Source organism: Anas acuta, chromosome 3 (genome assembly GCF_963932015.1).
Source record: "Anas acuta chromosome 3, bAnaAcu1.1, whole genome shotgun sequence".
In the NCBI taxonomy this organism is placed as follows: domain Eukaryota; kingdom Metazoa; phylum Chordata; class Aves; order Anseriformes; family Anatidae; genus Anas; species Anas acuta.
This window is the reverse complement of record NC_088981.1, coordinates 19,809,845-19,835,097: the sequence shown is the minus strand read 5'-3', so window position 1 is coordinate 19,835,097 and position 25,253 is coordinate 19,809,845. Positions and strand designations below refer to the sequence as shown.

The 25,253-nt window shown below is 37.9% G+C and overlaps 1 protein-coding gene across 2 annotated transcripts in view; it reads left to right on the top strand.

Moving 5' to 3' along the window:
• Positions 1–25,253, top strand: part of USH2A (usherin) — a 404,558-nt gene that overhangs the window by 7,011 nt on the left and 372,294 nt on the right. For both annotated transcript variants that reach the window (XM_068675985.1, XM_068675984.1), the window contains exons 2-3: positions 11,795–12,474; positions 17,096–17,261. In XM_068675985.1, coding sequence (XP_068532086.1) covers positions 11,990–12,474; positions 17,096–17,261 — 651 coding nt within the window. In that variant the 5' untranslated portion in view covers positions 11,795–11,989. The remainder of the gene's footprint in view (positions 1–11,794; positions 12,475–17,095; positions 17,262–25,253) is intronic.

The following is a 25,253-nucleotide window of genomic DNA, read 5'->3' as shown; positions in this document are numbered from 1 at the left end:
TCATCTCAAAAGGAACGTAATTTAGGTGGACTAAATTACCCCTCGGGAGAGCCCCTCTATCTGCACTCAGAACAAAAGGCATATAAACCTATTCATCATGTATTTAACTCTTATAACCTCACTCTACCTCCGGTCACTCAGTTGAGGCTTATTCCACGGTTCTTAACATTCTCCTCTTATGAATTAGGGTACTGGTGAATACCAGTATGCTTAACATTTAAGCTCAAGTGGAAAAGGAATATATGAGCTTGTTGCTGCAGTCCTGCACATGCATTTTTGGAAGGTTTTTCATACTAGATGATGCAATTATTTCATTTCTTGTCTTCTGGTTCAACCTCATCCAGTTTGATTTGGTGACAACGAAGTTATCTGATCTGTGTGGTACTTGCATGAAGGTAAATTGGCTCAGTCAGGATACCTGAGTAAGGGAGGCAAAACATGTATCCAAATAAAATCATTTCCACTGAGCAGATCTGCTTATCACAAAACCTTTTGTTACCTGTTTCCCCTTGATGGCTTTCAAAAGAGAAGTAAAAGGCCAAGAAAACATGGACCGAGTTACTTATATAATTCAGCCTTCTATATCAGGGCTAAAGCATTTTGGCAAACTATGAATATTCTAGGTCCGTATTCATTTGCAGTACAGTCAATAAGCTTTCAATATGTGCACATTTTTTTCTTGGGGTAGGAGACAGTTTATATAATAAAGCTATTGCTAAGCTTTGCAGCTTCAAAAAGAAGGTTTTCAGCATCTTTGAAGTTCTCTGTCACTACTGTCAGCTGTCATTGTGGGCTAACATATCAAACAGGTTCCAGTCAATTTTGTGTTGCTCGGTGTTTTATTCATATTTGTAAAAATGTGTCCTACTTACCAAACTAGTAGTGTTTTGCATACGCTTTTTAGAGTCAGGAATATATGGCTTCATGGCCTCATATGAAACAAACACCCTCAAGCCCCTGCTCCTCATGTTATTTCTGCTCTTTTTATGTGTTGCTCTTGGTGGTTTAGTTCAGGCTTGCCTGATGTATCAGTGGACACCCTCAGGAACTTTAAACGGCAGGGAGAAGAATCAGAGTTCTTGACTACAAGAGATTGACACGTTGGTCATGAACACTGAGGACTAGCAGGCACTTTCTACAAACAATTCTTTAAAGAAAATGCTCAAAATAAAAAGACTGGGAGTTTGTGAATTGAACAGGGAGAAGACAAGGCACTGTATCTTGTTGGTTCCTTTTTTATTTTGTTTGTGTACAAGGAGGTTTCATCCTCTTTCAAATATAAAGGAGCACAGGAGCACTGGCAAAAGTAAATGTCTCTTTCCAGAGGCTAGGAAAAGAGAGGCCAGGCCTGATACTGGAAGAAATGTATGACAAAATGGGTTATTGGTTTGGGGGGGGGGGCAGGCACTTCACTCCGGTTCACTTCTATTTGTTCTTTCTGTAAGCAGGTGCCCAGAAAATACTATAAATCCACTTTATGGAAGTGGGTTCCACTTCAGCATTATACAGCAGGAATAAGTTTCAAACTAAAGATTTCTGTGCAGGAACAGTATCTCCTATAGGTCAGCACATGGAAGGTGGGAAGAGTCATACATATCTGACTAGTAAAAAAGCTGAAACTTCCATCAGCAGCTGATTCTGGTCTTAGTTGTTTGGCCATTTCTGCCTTCAGTGGCCATTGCACTAATTTATGAATCTGTCATGAGAAAACACATCTCTGACTGTACGCATAATTTTACTTTGACACTAAACACTACAGTTCAGCAGTTGAAATGAGAAAAATAAAACAACTTCTGCTGGGCTGTCTGTGTTGTCCTGATTCGTGTGAACTGGAGGTACTGTGTCAATATCGTGAGTTTCTTCCAGAAACTTCTAAGACTTGAGCCAGGTCCCCAGATTCCACTTCTGTTATAAGATTTCTGAGCTCAACCGTATCTTCTTGGATCATGACTTCTGGATCAAAATGTCTATAGAACTGCTACAGCTACTGGTGTCAATTTTATGTCCTCCTGTTCTGAGTAAGAATTTTGAGAGATTTTCAGCCTTACATAAATAACTTGAATGAAGATGGGACACACATGTAATACTGAACTGTGAATGGCAGTTGTTTCAGGCCAAAACTTCATTTTTTTTTGATATCCAGGCAAACATCACCATGCTTTGTAAAATAAACTGATAATGATGAATTTTAACTATAAACTTTACATTATTATGCAAGTTATATTGGATTGGTAGTATATTTCTTTCGATCCATACACCAAATTAATGACACATTTCATGATGGAAAATGTGATTTCAAAATGATCTTGCCAGAACTATAAGAGGGGTGGCCTTAGACTGTCCTGTAGTTAGCAGCTACCATTAGAAGAACAATCTAATGCTCTGCTCATGATGGCAGTGAAGTCTTAATTTTGCTGGACCATGGATAAACTCTAGTAGTTACCCATGCTTTTACTAATAACTAAATATCTGTCTTTTTGTATCACCAAAACTGTTCTTTGCATTCACCAAAAAGGAGGAAAAAGTGTTAAAACAGCTTTACATCTTTATTTTAGGTTGTAAATATAAGTTAGAAATAATTGTACCTGGATCCAAACTGGTTCAAGAAGATTAAAAGCTGCCAACAAACTTTGATGAAGTTTTTCCTAAGTGAATTTATTCACCAATTTATTCACCTATTTTTTTTAAGAGAAAAAATACCAGAACACTAGAAATGATGAGATGTAAATGATCTGTTGCATACTGACAAATAATGAACTATCAAAGGTAAAAAGTCCCCAACCTGTCATCTCTTCATTTGAATCTTGATGCCACTTACTATTTCTCCTGAAAATGTAGTAAGCCTTACCAGAACAATGTTCAATTCTTGCAGGGTGGCTGGCAAGTTCAGAGCTGCAGCTAGGACGTATCTTTGCAAACAAGCTTATAAATTGAAATGTATCTAAAAAGTATGCATAATAGGTTCTTTAAATATAATTTTAATATTATCTCTAGCTGAAACTAGAAATTAAGAATGACAACTGCTGCTATTAATAGAATTCCAGGGTGGACTACTGAAGTCATTATGTTTTGCTTTCTTCTAAATACACTGCCTTATGCATGAGTATTCTGAAGGACTTGTTAATTTTCTAGCCCTAGCAATGCTGAATTGATATGCTGAGCATTGGACAAATTTCAAAATGAAAAAAAAAAAAAAAAAACATTTTAAAAACTGAAAATCATTTTAATTGTTTAAAAATTGTATGGCATAGGAAAGTGTCAAAAGGCAGAAAGTACAGGAAAATGCTTAGAAAAAAAAAATAAGGAAACATCTATCAGTCAGGTTTATAGGGCTGAGTTAATTTTTAGTAAGTCAAACTTTCAAGTGGATGCTTCTGTTCTTGTTCAAGAATTAGTTCTCTGAAAATTTGTAAAGATTAATTGAAAAATAATTGCATTCTTCTGTAAATTAATTTCAACAGAAGCAGGGTATATGCAAAGGAATTCTGGATTCTATTTTAGTTACTAGGAAGTGAACTGAACACTTTAAGTATGCAGATGATTGATTAATAGTCATTTTTACCCTGACTTACAATGCTACTTTCTCTTTTATTCTGTTATATTTATATTGTATATAAATATAATATAGCTATAATGCTGTTATCTTTAGTGTTACTTGGTAAAATTTATAAAAATTAACATTGATTGTGTTGAAGATGATGGTAAATACTTCTCTTTATCCTAAATATTCAAATGCTGAAATACACAGAGACATTTGTGTGGTCTTTGTCAAGGTGTCCTTGAATGAGAGGATTTAAGCCTCAACGCTGTTGCTTGGGCCCAAGCCAAGTCATGTGTCCTCATTGGTCTTGAGGCTTTTCCTGTGAATTCAGCTGTCACTTTCCTTTGCAGTCTGTCATAATGGGATGAGACTTCTCTGTCCAGTCCCTGTCTAAGACTACAGATGTGTAGCTGAGGCTATAGAAACCCCTAGCTATTTAGCACCTCTCACTTGAGACTGGTGGTTTTCATTGCTCTGGGACCAATTCTACCAGAAAAATGTATGAAATTTATAAAAACTGAATTAAGCAAATGAGCTTTAATAAAATATATACATATATCATATTTAATAAAAGTTATGTGCAAAGTGCAAGGAATCATTGACTGCTATTTAAGCCTTTTCTATAAGCATTGGCTTCATTGGTTCAACTATTTTGATGCAACTAAAGCTGTGCGTTGCTCAGTCTTCAGATGCATTGGTTTGAACATATTGATGTACATACAGTTTATTCTATTTCCCTTTAGGAAAATAGGATATTAGCATTTACCTTTTCTCAGACTTCAAGGAGGATGAAATTGGACTGAGGCTGTACCAAATTGTTTGCATTTTTTGCTTACTCCTGAAAATTACACTGGCATTTCTGCATATTTATTAGGATGGTCATGACAATAGCGATAATGGTGTAAAGTAGTTCTGATTCCCACAAAACAAATGGAACACTTTTGCCTTTTTTTTTCCTATTTCCTATTGATGTCCTATTATGCACCCACTCTGTCCCTGTTCCTCTGTCTTCTGATGTATCTGTTAAGGTTCTGGACATCATGTGCTGTGTCTTGTCAAGGAGATGTGTGTAATTACAGATGGGCTGGGTATTGCTGAAAAATGTGTTGTAACTGAGTTCTGCCTCCTTCTCCAACAGCAGTATAACAAATTTGGTTATCACTCTTTGACTTAGCTACTAATTTTTTAGTGGCCTGTAGAAACTTAAAATTCTCTGAGGCCTCTTTCCTTCTACAGCTCCTGGGAAGGAGAAGGACATGAGGAAGCATAATGTCCTAAAAATCATGCCTCAGTCTGTGAAACTGGTTCAAAAATTATTACTAATTCTGGCCTTGGAAGGAGACTAAGAATCAAACAAATCCAGAATTTAGGATGTTTCCTTGAGGCAGACTGACTATTTAAAAGCTTGATGTGGTTAGAGTGGGTGATCATCTTTCTAATACCATTCTACCCAATTTTGGCACTCACTTGACTCCTTGGTGAGTGGATTCAATCTGCTACATCTTCTGGGTGGAGTGGGGCTGCCCATTTGAGCAGCAGCAATCAGATTGGCTCTGCTGCAACATCTAGTTGTACCTTTTCTTTCTGACTGTACTAACATACTTCCTGTGCTGTGTCCTTATCTCCTACTGGACTTGCTTATGTTTTCTAGATTTGCATTTATGATTAAATTAAAATGAGGTTAAATCAACATTTCCTCTAAGAGCTACTCCACTGAGAGCTTTGTGGAGAAAACCAAAAGTACTTCTACAGTCACCCTTGTACTTCTCTTACTGTGTTTTAGAGGACTTCCTGGTCTTTCTCCTTCAGATCATATTCACCAGTGGACATACAAATCCATGATTCAGTGCTGTGACTATTAGATTGTCTTTTCCTGTTATTGATACCATTTTTGTTTTAGCTGATCTTGTAGGAAACCTTTATAAAGACATAGGTTCCTGCTATTATTTTGTTTTGCCACAGGACGTTAATTATTGACTGGCCTCCATCATTTCTGGGCTGAGTCTGTTGGAGAATACAGCTGTCATAAAGTTTTTTTGGGTTTTAACAGTAGACCTTTTTGTTAAGTAAATCTAGTTTGAGCTACTAAGTCAAGTACTTTATTAAACTTCAGCGAAAAAAATGGACTTGATAGGTTAAGTTCAGAAATTTTTCTGTGCTTAGTAATTCTTAGTTATTTTGTGTTTACCTGTACTTCTTGTAGTGCTTTGCTAAAATGAATATCAATCTTCTCAGCTTGCAGATAAGGAAACTAAGACATAGACATGCAGTTACTTCTGAGATCTGATTAGAATTCATGTTTTCCTCACCATTTTGTTTCCTTTTCAGATAGCTTCCCTTAATCTAACATCTGAATTTCATTATGAGAAGGATGTCCATTTATTTGATTTTAAACTAGCCTATACTTACCCCACAATTCTATAGAAGCACATAATCCTACAGTGGATGCTAATGCTCCTCAGAATTTACAGTATAGAGTAAGTGCACAGAATGACTTGATGCAAAAATGTGTATGCTGTTACCGCAGAAGTAATACCTGTGGATGATAACTGGGAATAATGAACAGCAGAGAGTTAAGATGATGAATAATGTTAATGTGCCTCACTTACAGGTGGAAATATAACGAGTTTAACTCAGTGGCTCTAGGGAGACCACTGTCTCTTTAAATGCAACACACTTTTAAAATGATTCTTGAAGTAAAGTGCCAGGAGCACAGGAATTGCTACTTTAAAGAAAAGCATGTGGCTTCTACAGGCACTGCATGCATTTGAAAGATGGCACATATAAAACAGCGGAACTTAAGAGCAAAATAGCACTGACGGTTCAGTTCTTGCTCCATGTTGATTTGAAATGGAGAGGGGACCTGAAATCAGCTGAACTCTGCTCCCAAGGCAGCCCTGAGCTTTCACTGCTTGGGGAGAAAGTCAGACTTGATTGCTGGAAATCATTCAAAGGGAAAACTTACCTGAGAAGTCAATATTGCAGTGTGCTCGCATAGGTGAGCTGTAATGGGCTAGGAGGAAGGGAAGAAAACAGGTCTATGACCGATGTGGTTGTTTCTTAGTTCCTCCATTCCTCCTAGAGGGGAGCACACAGGGAAACAGGGCAGATCCTCCCAGGTGTCCATTGCTCTTGCAATGGAGACCATCTTGTGATGAGACCATCACTGGTCTCACTGGTGTGGCAGGAAGGGTTTAATTGCTGCTCCCAGGTGGGGTGATCTTGAATGTGCCCTGTACAGGTGAGAGGGGATGTATAACTCTGCTCTGTAGTTGCTGAAGGCTCTAACATGCCCTTACTTGGGGCATACACCAGCCGCAGGGCAAAGCAGGGCAATAAGTGTCACGTCTCTGGAGTTTTTCTTCCATGTCTATTCCTTAAGACTTACAGAAGATGGAGAGCACTTGAGAAAAAGGCCTTACCGCAGAACTCTTAATTGGAGACAAAATCAGGGGGAAAAATCCCAGGGAAGAGAAGCTGATTAAGGAAATGGGGAAAACAAAAGATGGGAGAATTGGTGAGGACAGTGTGCTGTGAAGAGAGGTATGTGTTGAAAAGCATAAGACCCTAATGGGAAATAAAGATTCTGAGGGCAGAAGATAAAGGTTTGAAGGATTTGATGTTGGCAGAAGAGCAGATTTGAATAGAAAGGGGTAAGATCCTTACAGAAGCAAATAGGATGAAAATGGCTGGGGAAGAAGCATGTCCTTGGGTATGATAAACAAGTGAATTTACTGTAGTGCTTGAAAGAAGCAGCAGGAGGGGCTGTGAAGTGATTTCAGAAGCTGAAGGAGAAAAGGAATCATTGTATCACAGAATGGTTTGGGTTGGAGGGGACCTTAAAGACCATCTGGTTCCAAACCTCCTGCCATGGCTGCCCAAAGCCCCATCCAGCCTGGCCTTGAACACTCCCAAGGATGGGGCATCCACAGCTTCTCTGGGCAACTTGTTCAAGTGCCTCAGCACCCTCACAGTAAAGAATTTCTTCCTTATCTAAATCTACTTTTTAAAAAAATTTAAAGCCTATTTTTTTTTTTTTTTTTTATTTAAAGACTAAAACTTTGTCCTATCACTACACTCCCTGATGAAGGGTTCCTCTCCAAGTACAGGTTGTTAGGCAAAATAGATGGTAAAGCCAAGAGAAAGAGGAATGAGAACTGTGAAACAGCTTTACAGGAAGAAAAAGCAGAATTTGAACACGTTAAGGGAAGAAATGATTATGCTTATACTGTACAGTGCAGTCCTCATTCTCATACCTGGTTCATCTGTCTTCAGAAAACCATGTAACTATGGAACTCTGAGACAAATCCAAATATAAATTTCCAATTTATCAATATGAATATGCCAACTCGGTGTCAATTTTTTTTTAAAGAAAGCACTGGAAATCAATTTCTGAAAATAAGTAAAGAATTTTCAGAATAAATACGTCTTTTGATGAATCTGACAGTTGAAATGGGGGCTGTCACTTCTGTCAGGTTTCAAGTGCAAGTTTCTTCACAGAATTTTTGCTGGTTGTTTGACCCCTTCTCCTAATGGGAAGGCGCAGTCTGGCTGCTCTGCTGTTCCCTGGGGGCTGTGCTGAAGACATTGACTGTAACTGAGCCCAAACAGGGAGAAGGGGAGGAAGTGCAGAGCTAGAATGGAATGAAAATTTGGCAGAAGATGTGGAATCATGTTTTGCTGAAAGAAGGCTTGGGGCAAGAGCTGTGAGAGTTGAACGCTCAAGGTTGAGCAGTATGCTTGTTGCTTAATGATATGGGCAGAAGAGGGTAGAAAGGGCTGCCTGGTAAAGCAGCTATGGAATAGAGAGTTAAAGAAGGTCTAAAGGAAAATGAAGGCTAGGAGCAGTGATTTGACTGAAAATCTTCAGAAGGTGTTGATAATCAGTTGATGAAAACAAAATCGATTTGGTACAGATGATGTAATGAAAGGGTTGGAGGCCAGAGGATGGATTAGAAAATGTTGTGTAGAGAACGGGCATTAGGGAAGAAGGTGTTATGTAGACATTACCTGTACTTGAAAACAGAAAAGCATATGGTGGCTTGTGTGGGGCAAAGCTGTGGAGGAAACAAAATTGGTTTACAGAAGTAACTTGCTGATTTGGGGAACAGGGCAAAAGGTTAGAGTAGGGCAGTGAGTTGCTTGAAGGTGCTTTTAAAAATGAGAGAAGGGTTGTGGGGAACACATGGTTGGATGTTCAGCAGTAGAGGATTAATGGATTTGGGAGGGTACACAAAACAGTTATTGTGAAAGGATGAATTTTCTGGTGAGTCTCAGAAAAAGTGAGTGTTCTACACTCCCAGAATCACTGTTAGTGAATAATTAAAATGTAAATATTTACTGTGCTTTGGGATAGAAGGAATCTGTGGGGAGAAGAAAGATCAATTATTAGATCCCAAGTGCTTCAGCTGTACAGGATGGCCCTTCGTGCTTGGGCAGTCCATTGCGGTCATACAAAAGAAAGTATCTGTAAAGCAGTCCTTGCAGAGGTTTCCTTTCACTGGATTTACTGTGTGGAGATGCACTGTCTAGCTTATTATTTTCAAGAGAAAGAAGCCTGTAAAACTTGTTGCCTAGAAGATTACTTTATTTCTGCTGTTCTAGTAACAAAGAAAGTTTTGGTGCTAAAATAAGCTATGTGATGTACTGTACTTCTAAAGCTGTTAAAAGGCTCTTAACAGCTCTATAAAATACTTGCCACCTCCTCCTGTGCTTTCAGAAAATTTTACTCTAATATTTATTTCACTGGCTTATACAGAATTTCCTCCCCTTTAAAACATAAGTTGTTAATTATTTCTGGGTTGTCATGATCAACTCCCCTCCAGCTATTAAAATGTACTTGTACTGTAGTTTTATTATTACTTGCAAAATATTGGAAAAAATAATTTTGCTAGACAGTTAAATTTGAAATAAATATTGACTTGGCTATGCAAATGGATCTTTTATGTTAATTTCCTGCAAATATTCAAATGGTATAGTTTTATGAGAAAAAGCACTCATAAAAACTAATATTTATGAATATTCACTGAAAATGAATTTTGAATTGTATGCTTGAGCCTAATCTTTGAAAGTTGCGCTGTGTGGGTTAGTCTACATAGGCCACTGCACAAAACACCCAAAACAGTAGCAAGTGACTGGTCAACACTGCACACATACAAGAGAATATTGATATAAAATATTTGAAAAAATGAAACAGTCTTTGGATATACCAAAAAAATCTTCAGTTTTTCAAGATACTTATCAGCAGAAGGCAAAACTTACGGCAATTAGTTGTCATGACTTTGTTCACTACTAATTAAAATACTATTTGAAAGGGATTGTGATGGGGAGACCTCTTAGTGGACTTCTTGTACCTGAAGGGGGTCCACAGGAGAGATGGTGAGGGACTTGTATCAGAAATTAGGAGGGAACTCATTTTTTTAATTATTTTTATTATTTATTATTTTCTTATATCTGAATATTTTAGGTTAGATAATTTTGACCAGAGGACTTGAGCAAAACATGAAAACTCTACAAAATGACTTTATTAGGAATTCCTAATAATCTTTTGACTTTAGGAAAAGGACCTGTATTAACACAGATGTTCCAGGAATGATTGAGTAACTTCCTTGTTGTAGGATGAAGGACTTGTTTCTGTCTTAACTCCTAATGTATTTTAACATTTATCATTTTTTTTTTTTTTAAGTTGCTGAAGAGTTTTGACACTGTGGCTTCTAGAAATCCAAACATACTAAGGAGATTATTTACTGGAAGCTATTTCAATGAAATGGTCAGGAAAGATACTAGTCACATAGCTCATACAACTCCAATAGTAAAAATAAAACTTATATGTGCTATGGGTCTGTATTAGTTGGAGCTCCTTTGTCCAGAAATACATATGAACAACCTATTGCAGCTCATGCTTAGCTTATTGATGACAGTTTTGTATTTCTTTTGCTTTGCATAGCCATACCAAAGAGAAATGAGGTTTATGCCTACGTCTGAAGGTCCTGACAATGTATCTTCTTTATGCTTACTTTGAGGAAAGCTATTACTGTAACCACACTGTGTTTTTAAAGTCCCTACACTAAAGGTTGGTGTAGGCATGTTCCATGCACCTTTGGATCTTAATGCAGCTCCTGGTAGTTTAATGCAGGCTGTGCATCTAGCATGGACAGGACAAAATGCTGAAACTCATCAGAGCTGTAACATCAAAGGTTATGACAGTTGATGGTGTTCTAAATGCTGGTAAAATTGTATGAATTCACTGAAATACAGGTTTATGCTCTTGGCCAACCCTAAAAGCAGTGAAAAAGGGGAAGAGATGATGGACTTGTTGCTTATGCCTCAGGCTGCCAGCACCCCTGAGGAGGCGGCTCACTGCCAAGGGCCGTGTTAAATATTTCATAGTGGCAGTGCCACGGCTTCCCGAGAGCTGCTTTCTTTTTTTTTTTTTTTTTCTTTAAAGCCCTGGGGGAGGGCAGTGTGTGTGTAACAGCTGAGAGCCGGGCAGGGGGAGCAAGGAGCCCGGGTGCTGGTGCCTCAGAGGGCGGTAGGTGCCAAGCGGGGAGGCCGCGGCGCTGCTGAGGCGGCTGCCCTCCTTGCCTCTCCCTCCGGGCGAGGTAAATAACGGGAAATCCACTTATTTATGGGCAGCCGGGGTGCCTGCCGGTGGATGTCAGGGCGGGTGTCTGCCATTAGACCCGCACGGGACAGATGGGGAGTGCGGCATTAAGCGGCTTTACGGAGGGCTGAGCAGGGTGCTGGGCGTGTGGCGGGCTGGGTGGTGTGGCGGGGTGCAGGCAGGCTTGGGAGCTGGAGGAGCGGTGACCCTAAAATAGCACTGAGCGGGATGAGGCCGAGCAGCTTACAGCTAGCGGTGTAAAGCTGAGGTAAGCGCTGGGGGGTTTAAACGTGAAATTCAGTGAACTGGCTTGAAACCATGAGCAAAGATATGCAGTGTGCCTGGCTTGCGTGATGGGGTTTGGTGCTGTAGTTGGCACTCATCACCCTAAGGTACAAAGCTGTGTGTCCGCTTTGTATGCCACAGCGGATCTGGATTAAACCGCGTGTGGCCATGAACCTGTGCAGCCTCGAGCAGGCCAAGGCCACCTAGCCTTGTTTAGAGAACTAGCCAGGGTGTGCAGGTTGCCCTGCTGACTGAATGTTGGGGGAAGTATTCAGGTCTTTTAAGTCCCTAGTGGGGTATCGCCTCTGTTGGTGAGAAACGTCACGTTCTTCCCACAGACTGTATCTGTTTTCATTGGTTTACAGATTCCAGCTGTCATCCATGTGCTTTTTGCTGGCCAGAAGACATAGATGTCCCCTGCTACTGAGTCCTTGCATTGGTGTTTTGGAGATGAAACGCTACATAAACTCTTAAAGTGCACCACCTGAGGACATTGCTACCAACATGGACATCATTATTTATTTACAGATGATTTAATCAGGAGGAGCTTTTTTGTAAACATGAATTGCTGGGCTCTTTCCTTGAGGTGTCGTGTCTTGTTTCATGCTATTGAAACATTAATCTTAACTTATTATGACTCCTTTGTGTTGGTCAGCTCTCAGGGACATTTCCCTAGACTTGAAAATGTGGGAGCTTTCAAGAATGTGTCAGTTGTGCCAACTCAAGCCACCTGTGGGCTGCCAGACCGAAGTACTTTTTGTCATAGCTCAGTAGCTGTTGAAAGTATTATGTCTTGCACCCAGAGGTTTTGTGTTCAAGAATGCCCGTACAGGTCATTACCTTCTTCCTACAAACTGCTTCTTCCTGAAGGTCTTGGTACCTGTGTCACAGAGGACAACAAGGACTTGCATCCGGGGTCCTTCAGCAATGCTTCAAGTTTTATTTTTCATAATCACAAGGATTGCTTCTCTACTCCCCGTTTACTGAGGCTGACAGCTTCATTTACGTTAACTGTATGGTTGAAACCTGAGCAAGAAGGTGTAATGTAAGTAGTATTGAAGGTGTTTACTTTCCTGGTGCTCTTAAAAAAATTGATCATTGCAGTCATGATCATTATTAGCAAGCTATTTAAAATTTTAAAAAGGTACAGTGAGAAACTATGATGTTTTAAAGCTGTATTTAGGTTGGAGTCTTTGTAAATGTCAGGATGAGTAGGCTTAGTTTTAGTAGCGTTGACTCAGATGGTAGTGCAGTGGGAACTATTCACATATAACACACATGGATTTTCTTAAAAATACGAATTTGTATTTGTAGTTCACATTCGTTCTTCTGCAAGCTGCTAGAAAAATGTCAGGGATGTTGCTTCTTTTGTGATGGAAAAAAAAACTAAAAATTTAGTAATCTCCCAGTGCAATTTTACTTCATAAAAAATTAGGAAAAATCCACGATTAAGTTAATTCCCAAAATGAATATTTTAGAGCTATAGATTACTAACCATCTCATATATATATATATATATATATACACACACACACACACATATATACATTTTTTTTTTTTTTTCTGGGAGATATGGGCAATCTTAACTGAATTAACAATCATATTACTACTCTAGCAGTTTGTGTAGTAGAATCTTTTGTTAATGAAGTTTTACTAGGTGTTCCCTCTCGTGTGCCTACAGGTCACATTTCTAGCAAATATGACAGCTGGAGTGGTCTTTCAGCTTGACTGGGCCTTACTATAATGAAAAACTTTGCATTTTTGGAAAACTGCATTACAGATCCTACAAAAAGAGTTCCATCTATCTATCATAAAATGCAGAGCCTCCTATGCCTTGCCCTGGTAATGCAGAAACACGCAAGTTGTAATACATTTCAGAGTATATATCAGAAATATTTTTGCACTTATTCTTTTAACTTACCCTAGAATTAAAATAATGGTGTTCTCTACGTAGCATTTTGATTCTTATTTTGCATTCTACTGTGAAACACCAAGCCGTTTAAGGGTGTGAAAATCATCAGAAACAATATAAATGTGTGAATTAATAGCCTGCTGTAATTGTGGTTATTGAGGGGAAATAAATGAGATCTGGAGGGCAAAAGTGACTTCAGCTTGAGCTTTAGTTAAAGCAGCTCAGATGAAGGTATGTGTAAAGCTGTCTCTGGAGCTTTGGCCTAGTGTCTTTTATAGACTGTGTTTCCTAAATGTTTGAACCTTGAACATCAGAGAGTCCATGCCTGGGGTTGTCTTTTGTCATAAGTTCATGCCCACACATATGCAGGCCTATCAGGTTCTTGTTCAGCAGAGCATATGCTTAGTTTGAAGCAAAAATGTTCTGCTAATTTCCAAGCAACATGTTGTGGTGATGTGTTGAGTGAAATCTGGAAATCTGTGAAAACTCTTTTTTTTTTTTTTCAGTGGAATAGGCTGTTCTTGCATAGATCCTAAAACAATGAAATGTATGTGCTTAGTTCCAAATGGTTAAGTGCTATGCAGAAACTATACTCTCCCAATGTCTGATTATCCGTGGACTTGTGTAAAGCACTACTCTTCTATTGCTGCTGTGTTAATAACTACACAATGTACATATTCCTGTTCAGTGGGTTTTATAGATCACTTTAAAAGGTAATTTTTTTTTTTTTTTGTAATAGATTGCTTCATTCTTCTGCCTTTTGAGTTTGCCAATACTCTACAGGTAGAAATGACAATGATAGCATCCAGTTTGCTTACCGATGACGTACACTTACATCAAGTACAGCAGACCCACATTTTTTTAGACATGCCATAAAGTGCTTTTTTTTTGTGCTGAATGTAAATTTCTGACTTATAATATCCCAGTTGCCTCATTATAAAGACTAGTATCTGCTAGGCATGTGCCCATGTAAGAGAACAGCAAGGGTTTTTGCTAGAAGTTACTGTGTCGGTTGAAGTGAGAGATACTGATGTGAGGATTGAAAGTTTGAGTGCCTTTTAAAGGTTGTGACAATGCAGGGAGCAAATATGTGTGTTTAACTGAAGATACTGAGGATTTTCTTCTTCAGTTTTATATACCAATGTTTCTTACATGATGCTAGGAAAGAAACTTCCATACAAAGAGAAAAGTCAGGTTGTTATGCATTTATATTGGAGTGCTAATGTTTTTCCAAGAAAGATGTATAGATATTTGTAGGTATGCTTTGAAGTTACCACATATTGGAGGTCTTAAAGAAAAGCAAGAAAACAGTGAGAAAACACTGACATTTGTATCTCCAGCCTTTAAAATTATTTCCCTTTAGGCAGTGTGTGCAGTAAGTGAGCAAACCTATTCTTGCTGAACTGTGTTCTTTACCATGCTTCCTCTCATACTGCATGTGCTCATCAGTTAATCTAAAAGCTTGCAGTAAGCCTGTGCATGGAATTTAGCATAATATGGGAAAGAGTATATGGCGATAACCCTTGGAAATAAAATAGGATAAGGATATGAGTAGAAGCTTATCATATATGAGTAGTCATTACAGGCAGGTTATATCAATTTAGTATGAGCCAGGCTAACTGAAATTTAGATGACCAGAAAATAACAGACGTGGGAGAGAAAGGAGCTGGGACCTTCTACACACAAAAGGGCCTGGTGGAATGGCCTGACTGAGAAGTGGGCAGGAGATGTTTGTTTGTTTAAATTTCTTTTATGTAAAGGACTACAATTGTATCCATTGTTGTATATCAATTCAGATATTTTACATTAGTAACTATGCTGAAGGGGGATGTCACCTTCAGATATGATATGTTGCATTTTGAACCTATGCAGATGTTCCCATTTGCTCCAGTTAATGTGTGGGAATCAGTTGTCTCCCTGTTAGATTCTCCCTGAAATATTCTATATAATGTTTTTCACGTTGAAAGTTGCCCAAGCAGATTTTCGTGGTTTGGTTGTTCTCCCTACAACCCCATCATCAAGAACTACATAGTCAGGTATTGGCTTTGCGGGATTGCAGGTTAGCAGAAGTCGGAAACTTCACAAAGAACAGTGGGTTCTCTGTAATCATGACTGTAATGGAAAACAGCACTACTAGTCGGAAGTAATGCCTATACCTCTATCACCTATGTTAGTGCTGTTTTTCCCCCTCCTCCTCTGTTTTCTGCCTCTTGATTTTTCTCTTTCTTTAGTGAATCATAATCCACATTTGTTCTGTCCAATTTTCAAAGTGGTGTACATCAAGGTCACTTGCCTTCTTAAAGTCATGACACCTTTGGGGATAAAAACAATGTGGGGATGTTTGCTTTAGATAACTAAAATAAACAAAATAACTGGATTATCCAATTATTGTTTATCCAGGAACTGGGTAAATCCAGTTCCTAAATATTTTGCTACTTAGCTGAGCCTTTCCTCACATTTATTATCTAGCAAAACTAGTGTGTTTACAGGCAAACAAAATATTGAAAAGACCAATCAACGCAATATTAAGAAACATGTTTTTAGCAAGGTTTACACAATAGGCATCTGCATTTTGCAAGTTGTTTTTTATGGACAACATTCCGGTAGACTAAAATGGTAGCAGTTAAAATTAATTAGTATTTCTCTTGGGTTTAAATATGAATTAGTGAATAATGGCAGTATTAAAGAATGGCATTTTTGATAATTTTCTTTTGTTAAATGCACAGCAGTGAGGACTGAAGAAAGGTGAAGTCTATCAGTAGATAAGTTTCTTTCTCTCTGAAATACGTCTTAAATAAACCCTAGTCTCATAGAGATTTTATATGCTTCTCTTGTGATTTAATGCACTAATTTAATCTAGAGTATTTTAGCACATTTGGCTTTTCATGGGTAAGTTCGGACTGTATTTCTCAAGCAGATGAAAAAGCAACACAAAAGTTTATATTTTTTTTTGTAGTAATGATTGGATTAATAAATGAAATACATTGCTGTTTCAAAGCATATATAACCTGTATGCATTCTCAGGACCTATGACATCACGGTGATCAGTTTGGCAAAACTAATTGTGTTTGAATAGCTAGGTATGTAACATGGGTTGCTATAGATGGTATTCTTAGTCTTTACATTTGATATTGATGTAAAATCTCCATGGGGAAAAACAAACTAGCAAGTGGCCAGATAGCTGTCTGGCTTTGCTCTGGTTCTCTTAGGTTAGAGAGAGGCTGTGTCAGAGGGAAAGTACAGGGGAAGCTTCTGTTGTTGCTACCTTACCTGAACAGTTTTGGTAGAAAAACAAGGGAAAAACAAGGGACTTATTTCCAAAGTCATACTCCTTTTTGTGGTTGTATTATGTTTGCCTTGTTAGACTAAGAAAAGTGTAAGTGCTTCAACAGGATGCAGTGTTGTGGAGCTTTGTAAGAAAAGTGCAGTGCTGGCCAGCCACTGTGTTTTTGTCATGATACCCTGAAGAGAGAAGTGGCCCCCATTTACCTCCAAGTGAACTGGGGTTGAATGCACTATAAATTAAAAATATTCACGTTGCAGGTTCAGACAGAAAATATGTTTGTTAAAGTTCTTTTACACTTAGTACATCTTGTGACTTTTGCTGTCACTGAGCATCTTCTCAAGAGCTGTATTTTTAACGTTTATTTTAATGCATTCTGGTTAGCATCACTTTACAGGATAGCACCTTGGCAAGAATGTGTATATATGTGTGCCTCTGACCTTATGTTGTTTTTCTTCGTTATTTCCAAAGGTGTGTGATAGAAAAGGCTATTGATGGGCAGACTGTGTTCAAACTCACAATCTCTGAGAAAGAAACAATGTTTTATTATCGCACAGTAAATGGTTTGCAGCCACCAATAAAAGTAATGACACTGGGGAGAATTCTTGTGAAGAAATGGATTCATCTTAGTGTGCAGGTGAGTAAAAGTAAAAACCTTTTAATGTTTGTTGAAATATAACATTTGTGTGAGAATGGTGTAACTGTATAAATATCTTCACAGGAAGGGGTAAGTTGGGGAATGTAACTGAAAACTCTTGAGTCTGTAGGTAAGGATCTTAATTTTGGAGCACATCTTGAGGTGGTTACTAATTTAGAACTGGAAAGCAATGCTGTGTGCATTCTGCTGAAAACATAAGTGAAAATTCCTACCCTTAAGAACACAAGTATTTGGCGTGAAGAAAACTACTTATTCTAATGTTAGCAATAAGTCCTGGGTCTCTGAGATTATTCCCTAAAAGGACAATGTAATGTCATCCTCATCTATACATGCTAATGTATTTATCTGACAGAGGTGTGTCCCATTTAATTCTTAAAGCTTCTTACAGTGCATATAAGTAATATATAAGTAAACCATGTATAAGGTTTTATTTAGGATCAATCAAGCTAGTTAGTTACGAACCTATTACCTTTTATTTTAAAAAATAAATTCAGAATCATTAAAATCCAATCCTTGTGTACTAAATGTCTTCTGTTGACATAATACTTTTAATAAGTGTACAAACATCTACTGAGTGTAAAGTAAAATTGAGTTTGTTAAAATTTTAGCGATGTACTAAAAATCAGCAAACAAATACAGAAGAAATTAAAATGCTTTCAGTTATTTGCATGCCTTGCAATTCCCAACAGATGCTCTAGTAAATTCTGTTTGTAAGCCAAGTTCAACTAATAATTAAAAAACACAATTATCAGGTATTGAAATGTTTATCTTCTCCTTCCTGCATTTCCTTTATCTGGCCTATTAAATTTCATTTGGTTTACAGCACAATCAAGAATAGTTTCCCTGCTTTCTTGAAACTTGCTAAAAGGTATTGACTGTGATTTGGATTTTTAGTGCTGATCTTGTCACTCGTAAGAAGTATCTAAGCTGATGTCTTGATTTTTTTTGCAGTTTTCTTTTTTTTCTGGGATAACAGCATGGTAGTGCGAATAAGACTTTGGCTGTTGGATTAGAAGAGTGACCTTAAGGTAGAACTAATGAACTTTACACTTCAAACACTCCAAGGGTGCTATATTACTGCTGTTGCTGTCAGCCACGTTTTGTACTCGTCTCAGAAACTGCTAAAGCCTGGGATAGCAGAGTGAAAGGGCTGGATTTAAATACACACAGGCATTTTAAATTGCATTACAAAGAACCCTCAAGCACTCTATAGAATTTAGTCCTTTGTTTCTTTGGGGAATGTTGTTCAATACGTAGAGGAGTGAAGAAGTGTAGCTTCTAAACCCTTACAGGGACTACAGACTTAATACCTTTTCCAAGTTTCTGAACTCAATGTAGACCTTATGTTCCATGATTTATGGTGGTGTTGGATTTAGGTTCCCATTAAAGATAATAGTGGCTGCAGCATGATCCATTTAGCATTAGGTATGGCTGTTAAACTTAAGGCAAAGCTTTAATTTTTTTTTAAACTCTTAGCAACTGTCCATAAGCATTTTTTTTGTATAAATGGAGAAAGAAATGGAAAATGAGAGGAACTGTACAAAAATGTGCAAAAGCAACATTCATATGGAAGTGGCTATGCCTTCTAATGAGAATAGTATTTGATGATGAGATAGTTCCCAGACATTTGCAGATTGAAGCCTTCTCTATAAACTGATGAAAAAGCCTCCTGAACACAAAATACTGTGTGGTTTTACAGGAATTAGTAATTTTAGTTAAGTGCAGTGGGACAGCCTGGAGTTTACACCTGAAAATATAATGGCTGATCTTAGCACAAGTGTGATTTTTTTTTTTTTTTTTTACTTCTCCAAACTTCTCTAACTAAACCAGCCTTCTCCCCAGGTGATGACCACGCAGAGGGAGTGGGCTTTGTGTTGTGGAGTAGACCCTTGTGTGTGCTACAGGTGAGCTATCTTGGGTAAAGACACCAGGGGGAGCAGTGGCAGAGTGCAATCATGGGCGACTTTACTACTATTGGCTTTTCCAAGTAAATCAGTCTGTGTAGACTTCCACTTCTCTTGAGACAAAGCTGACTCTAATACCCACAAAGGATTAGCGGTCTGAGTTCTGTGCCACTGTTGTGAGCACAGCTTGTGTTTTCTAGCAAAGACGAGCACTAGGACTGATCTCAGTGGCTAGTAAATTAGCTAGGTTTGTGTTTTTCCATCTCCAAACATGCTGGTTTTAAGGTAGATGTGGTGTCAACAGTGTAGTTTCTATATAATCTACAGAAACAAAAAGGAAATTGTGGGATCTGAAGTGCTATATATGAGGCTGTGATGTCTAGTCACAAGTTTAACCAAATTTGGTTTAACCAAATGAAATGTAGATTCAACAACTTTTTTAGGCACTTTGCAGAAGTTGCACATGTCAGAGAACTCTGGTGATGTTTTTTGTTGGAGATCTCACCAGAGCTGGATGACGTGTCTTTATGTTTAAAAAAAAAAAAAGTTCTATTCAGACTTGTTTGACAACTTGCTTGATATGATTCTTAGTCTAAAAGAAAATGTTTGTGAATGTTTTGTGGGACAACTGAGTGCTATTCCTGGTAAGATGGTTGTAAATGTGGAATGGATATTTTCATGGAAGTAATGAAATTTCTACATGTAGGAAAAGTGTAATAAAAAAGGAGTAAATAGCAGCATTGCCATATCTGGTGTGACAGGATGCCTAGAAGCTAGCAAATCTGAGGGGAAGAGGGATGAGGTGGGATGCTGCTATACTAAACAGAATTTTACATAAAAGAATTATATTCTCTATGCATGAACCATAGTAAAAACAAAGTATTAAGAGTCTTTAAATCTTTTTTTTCTTTTTTAAAAAAAAGTATGTACTTCTAAAAATTTTTAGGTAATATAATTCAGCTACCATTGGTAACTGAAGATGTGTGTGGTAATATCTCCCTTGTATATTATAAAAATGTTTTACCTTTATGTCAGAATTGTAGACACCTACCATACTGACTGTCAGAATTTTGTTTCCCAAAAGTTCAACTTAGAAGCATTAAGTCCTACAATTAATATCCCTGGCCTTCAATATACTTGACTTTTCTAGTAGAGAAAGCATACTTGCTCCTTATATTCTCTGAGATTACAAAACTTTTCATCAATGTAGGTTTTCTCTTAATTCTATGGTGATGCGTCTTTGTAGGAAATGCATGTGACAAATGTGGCTCAAAATAGTTGGCTCATAAATTATATTGGATGTAAGCCTGACAAAGATATTCTTCACAGAGTATTGCAAAGTGTTATTCAGAACCATGCATAGTATTGCATATTTGACAAGATAGCCTCCCTTTCTACTAGAGTCTGGTTTAGTTGTTCTGTGCCTCTTTGGGAGAGAGGACAAAAAGAGGCTTATGGTATGACACCTTGTTGCTCAGAGACTGCAGACCAGTTACAGATATGTCTAATTCAGGCTAAGTTTGATTCTGGACAAAACTTTTTTAGTGAATGCCAGCACTTAATGATACAGTCAGTAAAGAGGGGTGTATAATGGGATCCATCTTGAGGAAAAAAAAAAAAAGCGATATTTGTTGGCTGGCCCAGAGGCAATTGATGCGTCCTTTTAGTAATGGTGCACTGGTGCTGGACAGGGGGAGGTTGGATGGTATAGAATGAGTGTCCTTGTTGCTTCTGGACAGGGTTGCAAACAGGGGTTGGGGATTAAGGCACTTTGCATGCCAAGTTGGTGACCGGAATAACAGCTAAAGGAGACTGGGAGATTTGGTCTTGATAACAGTGTTCACGGCACATTGGTGAATTGCTTGTTGTGTGTGTTGTTTTTTTTTTTTTTTTTTGGCAGTTTGGTTGTGGGTTGCGAAAAGAGTGTGTGTTGTAGTGGCCCAAGAGAGAGGGCCCCTGCTGAGGAGCTAGGGTCTTCCTCTGTCTCTGGATGAACAGGAGAAATATATGAAAGGGATTCAGGCCAAAGGTCCCCAAAGCCAAGAAGTCAGTGCAGCTAGGAATCTGAAAACAGTGGAGTTCGTGTGGTTAGTAGGAAAAACTATAATATTTGTACATAAATGTTAGGTGACAGACTAACATTTCAGGCTCCTGCCAGAGGAGCCTGAAGTTCTGGTGGCAGATGTGAAACTGAACTCAGAGCAGAAATGTGATAGGATGGCATGTATCTTTGGAATTCAGCTGTAGGAGCAAGCGAGCTATTCAGGAGCGATAAAAATGAAAGCTAAATGGTGGAATAACACCAAATAGTAATTAAATGATAAGAGGGAAGGAAAGAAGAAAGGGCAGCATAGACTAAAAAGAATTTCTTTTTGGAATAAAATAATTCTAGGGGAGAAGAAGGCTAGTAAATGAATTCTACTGAAGTACTCTAGGATTTTAAGTCCTCAGGTTTGGATTTAGATGTGTAATTCATTAGAGAGAACTACTGCTAAGAACTGTGTTTTTGCAGAGACTTATTCTCCAGTTATGGCTGGGAAATTGAAGCTCTACTAACAAGAGCAGGCCCCAAATGCAGTTTCCTGCATTCTGTGTGAATCATCATCAAGTCACCAAAGTAGAAAGTCTGGATACCAGACTTGTTAAGTGACGAGGGCCTTATTAGAGATGTTGGTCTCAGAAATAACATTCTGTTGAGTGTTCAGTTTAAATAGAATAACAAGAAATGGTTCAGTAACTGCATTTTTGTGTTTCAAAAAGAGCAAGCAAATAGATCTACTTTAATAAAACAAGGTAAACTGAGGAATCTAGAGATTGAATGGAGAAAAGGCCTTGAAGGTTCTTCAAAACAAAAATGATGGTATGAAGAGGAATCTCTGTCCTTAAGAAGGGAAAAAATGGAAATACAGCACTCAGACTTCTGAGTGAATAAGCACCTTTGCAATTAGAGATGGCTGAGTCTACAGGCACAGGGGAGTGGGGAAGGAAATTTGCAGAGAAAGCTATATAGGAATAGAAATAAAGCTGTAAGGAAGTTGAGCTGAATCAGACTTTAACAACTGTTAAATGGTTAAAAAAAAAAAAAAAGGTTATGAAGATCTTTTGTATAAGAAGACAAGACATGCATGCAGTGAAGATGTGCTTAAGATTAAGGATGATTTGAATAACATCACCAAACTGAATACTTTGCTTCCGTGTAGGGATATTGATAACAGTCATGAGCAAATCAAGCTGTTTAACAGAAATGAAAGCATGGAAACAGAAGTGATCATAAAGAGGTAGAAATACCAATTTGCAAGCTTCTTGTGTACATGCTGATACAATCAGGTGGTCTGAGAGTTCTGAAAGAACTTAGGCATAAATATGTCACTGTCAAATAGTTGTATGGTAATCTGCCAAGTCAGAGGTGGAGCTATATAAGCAATAAATGCTTTGCATTGGGAGTTTTTGTGCACTGGCAAAACTCCATCTCCATTAAATACTTCTACTCCAGTTTATTAAGTGTGGTGTTATATGGTTGGGGTGGAACGGGGGGGGGGGGAGCAGAGTGGGAAAAGAGAGGCTTGACACTGTTCAAGCACTACCTAAAACATTAGTGTGCTATTAACGCTCTTGCAGCCACAAATCCAGAACATGGCACTGTATGGGCTGCTAGGAAGGGAGTTGACTGTTGCAGCTAGAGTCAGTACTAACAGGAAGAGAAAAAGGTTCTTGGCAACAGAAACTATTTGTCTTGGCACACTGGCGTATGAGGATTTTGAGAAGATTTTTTTGAGGAATAAAGATGTGAAGATAAACGGAAAATGGGGATAAAATGCAACATGGATTTACTGAAGATAACTCATCACTGTCTAACCTCTTAGCTCTTTTTAATGAGAACTGATTTTCAGGCAAAGTAAATCTGTCAGATTTCTTTCTATCTGGAGTTCAGTATAGCATTGATGTGATACCCTGTGAGAAGCTGTAGGGTCAAAGGAAATGTTTGTGGAGAGAGGCAGTGGTAGATACTGCTCAAAGGAAGGTGTAATCTCTGGAAAAAAATACAGTTCAATTCTTTGAAAATCATTCTTTGGACCAGCCTTGTATTACATTTTCATTAATGATCTTGGCAGAAGTATTGAGTGTACTGATTCAAGCTGGTAACATTGTGTGAAGAGGCATTATCAGAAAGACAAACAGCAAGATGTCACCTATAAGAAAAATGGAATGACAGAAAGGATTAGGGTAACGCTCACAAAATAAAATTTGGTATTATAAAATGCAAAGTAACATATTTGAAATGACTCAAAATCTTTTGCTAAGTAGTTAAATATTCGAAGTGGCTGAAGTAATAGTCCCAGGTGGTGATGATGGATTACTGTCCTGATGTGGCCCTTAAAAAAGCTTGTTTTGGGGCGGTGCATCTGGAGAGACTTCCAGTTGTGACGGAAAAGCATCACTGCTGCTACTCCAGTCTCTGAGGTTTCACAAAAATGTGTGCGGTTTCAGGCCTTCCTATTTAGGAAATGTAATTCAGAACAGAGATACTAGACATGATGATAGTGAAAGGCTCTGTGCAGGCCTTGCAGATGAGTTGGAGAACCTTTTTTTAGGAGTTTTTTAATGATAGTGAAGCGTAGGAAGACATACAGTTTTCTTCTCTAAATCTGTTGGAGAGTAAACACCAGGCAGAAGAAGGAACCATTCAAGCTGGAAAATGAGTCTGTTTTATTACAGCAGACTTTCTGAAAAAAAAAAAAAAGGCTTCTGATCAGAATAGCAGGGATGAAAATAAAGTTATTTTTTAAACTCAGTAACAGTCATAAACTAAATCATGTATGTCCAACACGAGAAGAAGGAAATTTGTATCCCTGCCTTGTTATGTAGGTGGACTGGGGATATTTTTTCCCTTTTCTTGCAAAATTATTGTAACAACTGCTTCCAGCAGTATGTTGGGCATGAGGCACTAATAGTCTTCAGATGTACTGTGGAAAAAAACTACTTGAGACTAGATGGCATTGGTCTGAGAATAACTTCATACTTTTAAATAGTTTATGCAGTCTTAATATGTAGTATGTTGCTGACAGAGCTATTGGCTATCAATTTGTTTGCTCTTTATACCCCATAAAAAATTGAGAAAAGGCATCCTTGAGTATTTGTGCTGAGGTAAGTTGAAGGGGATTTGCAAAAAAAAAAAAAAAAAAAGTGAATTTTACCACATTTTATGCTCTTCAATTAATAGGATTTATTTTTCTGTAATGACACCTGCCTTTATTTTCCACTGCTTATGGTTTGTAAAGGAGCTTATCTTTTGGCTTTGCGATATATAACAGGTGGATCTTGTTTCCTTGAAATTTCTGGCACTTCTCTAGTTGATTTCAGTAGGTGAGGATCAAATCCTTGAGGTTTCTGAAAGTTTGTGTCCTGTGTTTGATCTTGATTTAATTACATTTGTCACCCTACTTTTTAGGTCTGTATTATCAAAAACTGTTTGAAGGTACACAGTGGAGTAAAGAACACATAGCATTAAGTTAATCCAATATACACTAAAGAAAAGCATCAGGAAAACTGATGTCTTAGAAAATGAACTTTTAAAGAATTAAAAAAAATTAAAGCTTAGCAGTGTGTGATTAAGGCTAGTTGTGTACCTCATTATCTGTACATAGTGATAACAGTATCAGATCTGTGCCGCTTAGTAACAGCAGCTCCATTATGTATTTTTCTTCAGATTCACTGTTAAGGGTCTCTCACTTTCCCTTTGATTCTTCAGAATTTATTTAACTAGCTAAGAAGAGTGGAATTTAAACATGAATTTTCAGATACATCCAAAGCTGCTGAAACAGGAGATTCTCTGAGAACATGTCAGATTGATGTATTTGTTTCATATTTAGTGTCTGCAATTATAAAAATAATCTTTTTACTAGCCTTTATTTTGCCTGATCATATCTATGTAACTCTGCCATGTTTTGGCAGACTATAGCACATTAAAAGCTTTAGAAAGTAAGTTTAAAATCTAAATGCAGAGAGGTAACCATGACTGAATTACTCTCCTGGGAGCAAAAGGCTCTTAGAGTGCCTACTGAAATCA